General features: G+C 51.4%; 1 protein-coding gene across 1 annotated transcript; it reads right to left on the bottom strand.

Annotated features, from left to right (window-relative positions):
- Positions 1–321: 321 nt before the first annotated feature.
- Positions 322–1674, bottom strand: LOC128628483 (ubiquitin carboxyl-terminal hydrolase 17-like protein 6). Its single transcript, XM_053672633.1, has one exon. It carries the CDS (start codon positions 1672–1674, stop codon positions 322–324), a length of 1353 nt encoding a protein of 450 aa, XP_053528608.1.
- Positions 1675–2882: the final 1208 nt, after the last annotated feature.

Raw genomic sequence — 2882 nt, 5'->3', positions numbered from 1 at the left:
ACCGGGCCTCAGAGGGTGATCCTCAGAGTAGACAATCACACGTGGTTCTGGTGCAGGGTGTCCAGGCAGGAGATAAGTTCCTCTGTAAGATCAGCATGGACAGACAGCTGCTGGGGGCGGGCTGGTCAGAAGGAACCCCAGGCAGCTGGGGGAAATCCCAGCCATTTCTGTGGGTGCCAGGTGAGGATCCCAGAGGGGCTTGGTCCACCCCAGGGAGCAATCCTGGACCCATAGGACTTGAAAACCTGTCCAAGTCTTGCCTCTTCACCCACCATGAAAAGAATCCTAAAGGCTAGTCCAGCTCCCGTGGGGCCATGGTGATCACTGGATTTCCTGCAGAGACCGCGCCCCCTTCTTCTTTTTCTTGTGAGTCCTGGCTTTCCCCCTGGCTGCACTGTATGGCGGGCAGTTTTCCTGTCCCAGAGGACGCAGCATGGGCATGATACCCCAGCATACGGGCGGGCGAATCATGACCGAGTTAGCTGGCGGGGCACATTCTGCTTTCTTGAGGTTGTACTTGGCTTTGGGTGAGGATGGCTCCTGCAGCCGTCCCCAATCTTCTAAGATGCTGTATTGGACTGAAGTCTCTTGCACAGGTAACTGGGACCCAGGACCTGTGACACTGGAGTGACTCTCAGTGCCACGCTGGGTTGATCCCAGGACTTTACGCTCCGTCACAGGGCACCTTGGTTTCCTGCTCACAGACACACTCCCACGGACTCTTTCCATTTCACTCTCCTGGACATAAAAGAGGACATAGGCACATTGGCCCAGGGCAGTAGAAGTGGCACAGGCGGTCACCTTAGCGTCATTCATTTTGAACCACTGGCCATCTGCAGCTTTGACGTAGCAGAAGTAATGTCCGTTGTAACAATTCCGCCCAGAGTGGACCAGCACAGCATAGAGCTCATACACAAGGGGCCCTGTGTTCTGCTCAGACAGGTACTGGTGCACATCCAGGCGCTCAGGATAGTGCACAACCTTCTCCGTTTTGCTGCCTGTGAAAGCCGAGAAACGTTTCAAAGACAGGATAAGAACCTTGGAGGCCGCATGCAAAGTCAAAGTCTTGCAGGCAGGGACCTTCTTCAGGCAAACGCTACACTGATAGCAATTGTCACCATCCAGCATTTCCGGCGTCACCAGCATTTCCAAGGCTTGGACTACACTCTGAGCACCCTGGATATCCAGGGCAATGTCCAGATACGGGTCCAGGGTGTTAGACACGCTGTGGCAGCAGAGACACTTGATCTGAGATCTCCAGTAGCCTCCGAATATCTGACGAATCAGGGTGGTGTCTGGAGAGGGCCTGTCCAGCTGCCCCAGTTCATGCAGACAGGCTTGCTGCATAGCATCCATGGTGAACATGAGATACTCGTGGGCATCTTCCTGCTGCTGCCTATGGAAGCCAGCAAACAGCTCCTTGGGGGGCTCGATTGCTTCTCCAGGATGCAGGAGGGACTGAGTCACGTGAGCTTGCATGGCACTCATGACGCAGGACGTTGGCTTCAGACAGGTGTCCGAGTGCCGCTGGGACAGCAGGTAGTGGGCCAGCGGTGGGGTGTGGGCCAAGCACTGCAGGGCAGCATTCACGTAGCATGTGTTCCCTAGGTTCCAAAGCCCAGCTCCGACACCGTAGGGTCCCTCTCCTTCCCGGTGCAGAGATGCAGCCTCCATGGCTCCCGAGACAATCTTCACCAGACGTCCCACCTGACAGCTCCTGCTGCCGAGCGAAGCTTCTCTGGCAGTGCGGTTCTTTGGATGAAGGGCTTGGGCTGCACTCAGTCTTTCAGGGGCAACCCCAAGATCCGAGGACTAATCTGCTGCACCCCCCACCCTCAAGGTGGGGGTGTGGGCACTTCTCGGACCTATGGAGATAAAGGGATGCTTTTTAAATCTCAGCAACTGTACAGTCTCAAAAGAGATTACGCTGAATTCAGGCAGAACCTGATATGCAAATACCGTTATTTTTATCAGATTGGACACACAGAGGTACAGGAGGCTGGCCTTGGACTTCAGAGGTGGAAACTAGAGTTTCCACCTTCTCTCTCCCCTTGAGAGAGAAGCCATACTGCCCCTTTCCCTCCACAAAACTGAGTAGTCCATGGGAATTGGTCTCCAGTTCACCCTGGCTTGCATAGTCTGTATTGCTCCCCGGTTGTTCCTCCCGGTTTCTTTGCATGAAAATGTAGGACTCCCTGGCCCACCAGATTATGCATTGCCACAAATCATTTCCACCCGAGCTGCCCACCTCTGACTTTCCTACCGATCTATATATGTGTTTCTTCTTTAACTCCTTGGTTGTTGAACTTACATACAGTTCTATTTTCTATGAGTTCTGTTGTCTTTTGTTTTTTAATTTGTTATTTCTTCTTTCAGTTGCGTGAGGAGGCAAAGTGTATCTATGTAAACCTCCACCACGGCTGAAAGTCCAGTAACTCTCTTTTAACAGAAACACCTTGATATATTCACAGTCAATTGCTCTCATAATTTTATCTTGAAATAATAATCTCCTCTGAACAAATCTTCTCTCAAATATTTGCTCAATCCCACCAAAATGTTAGTTAGCAGTTTCAATCAGATATCAAAGAGTAGCCTGAGATTAATCCCAGATGTTCTAACTGCCTGGATGGAGGGATTCAAACCCCATTACCTACCCTGAGGAAAGGACATTAACTTGAATGCCACTCCCAAAAGTCTCAGGTCTAAGCTGATTGTTTACCTCTGGGATTTGACCTCAAAAAAGACTACTTATTTCAAGGGCAGGACTCTTAAGTGAGACAACAGAGGCTGTTCAGAGGCTGGCCTGCTGAAATGCAATGAGTGACCTCTTAAGAGACTTTGGTTAGTTCTGTCCCCTGCACCCCACTAAGACAAGAGAGTCA

The sequence above is a fragment of the Artibeus jamaicensis genome, unplaced genomic scaffold (genome assembly GCF_021234435.1).
Source record: "Artibeus jamaicensis isolate MK-2021 breed Jamaican fruit bat unplaced genomic scaffold, CSHL_Jam_final contig_780, whole genome shotgun sequence".
Classification (NCBI taxonomy): domain Eukaryota; kingdom Metazoa; phylum Chordata; class Mammalia; order Chiroptera; family Phyllostomidae; genus Artibeus; species Artibeus jamaicensis.
The sequence above is the reverse complement of the archived record's forward strand: the minus strand, read 5'-3'. Positions and strand labels throughout refer to the sequence as shown.

Coding starts and splice junctions, on each gene's coding strand:
- LOC128628483 (XM_053672633.1), bottom strand. CDS start 1,674: ATGGAGGCTGCATCTCTGCACCGGGAAGGAGAGGGACCCTACGGTGTC.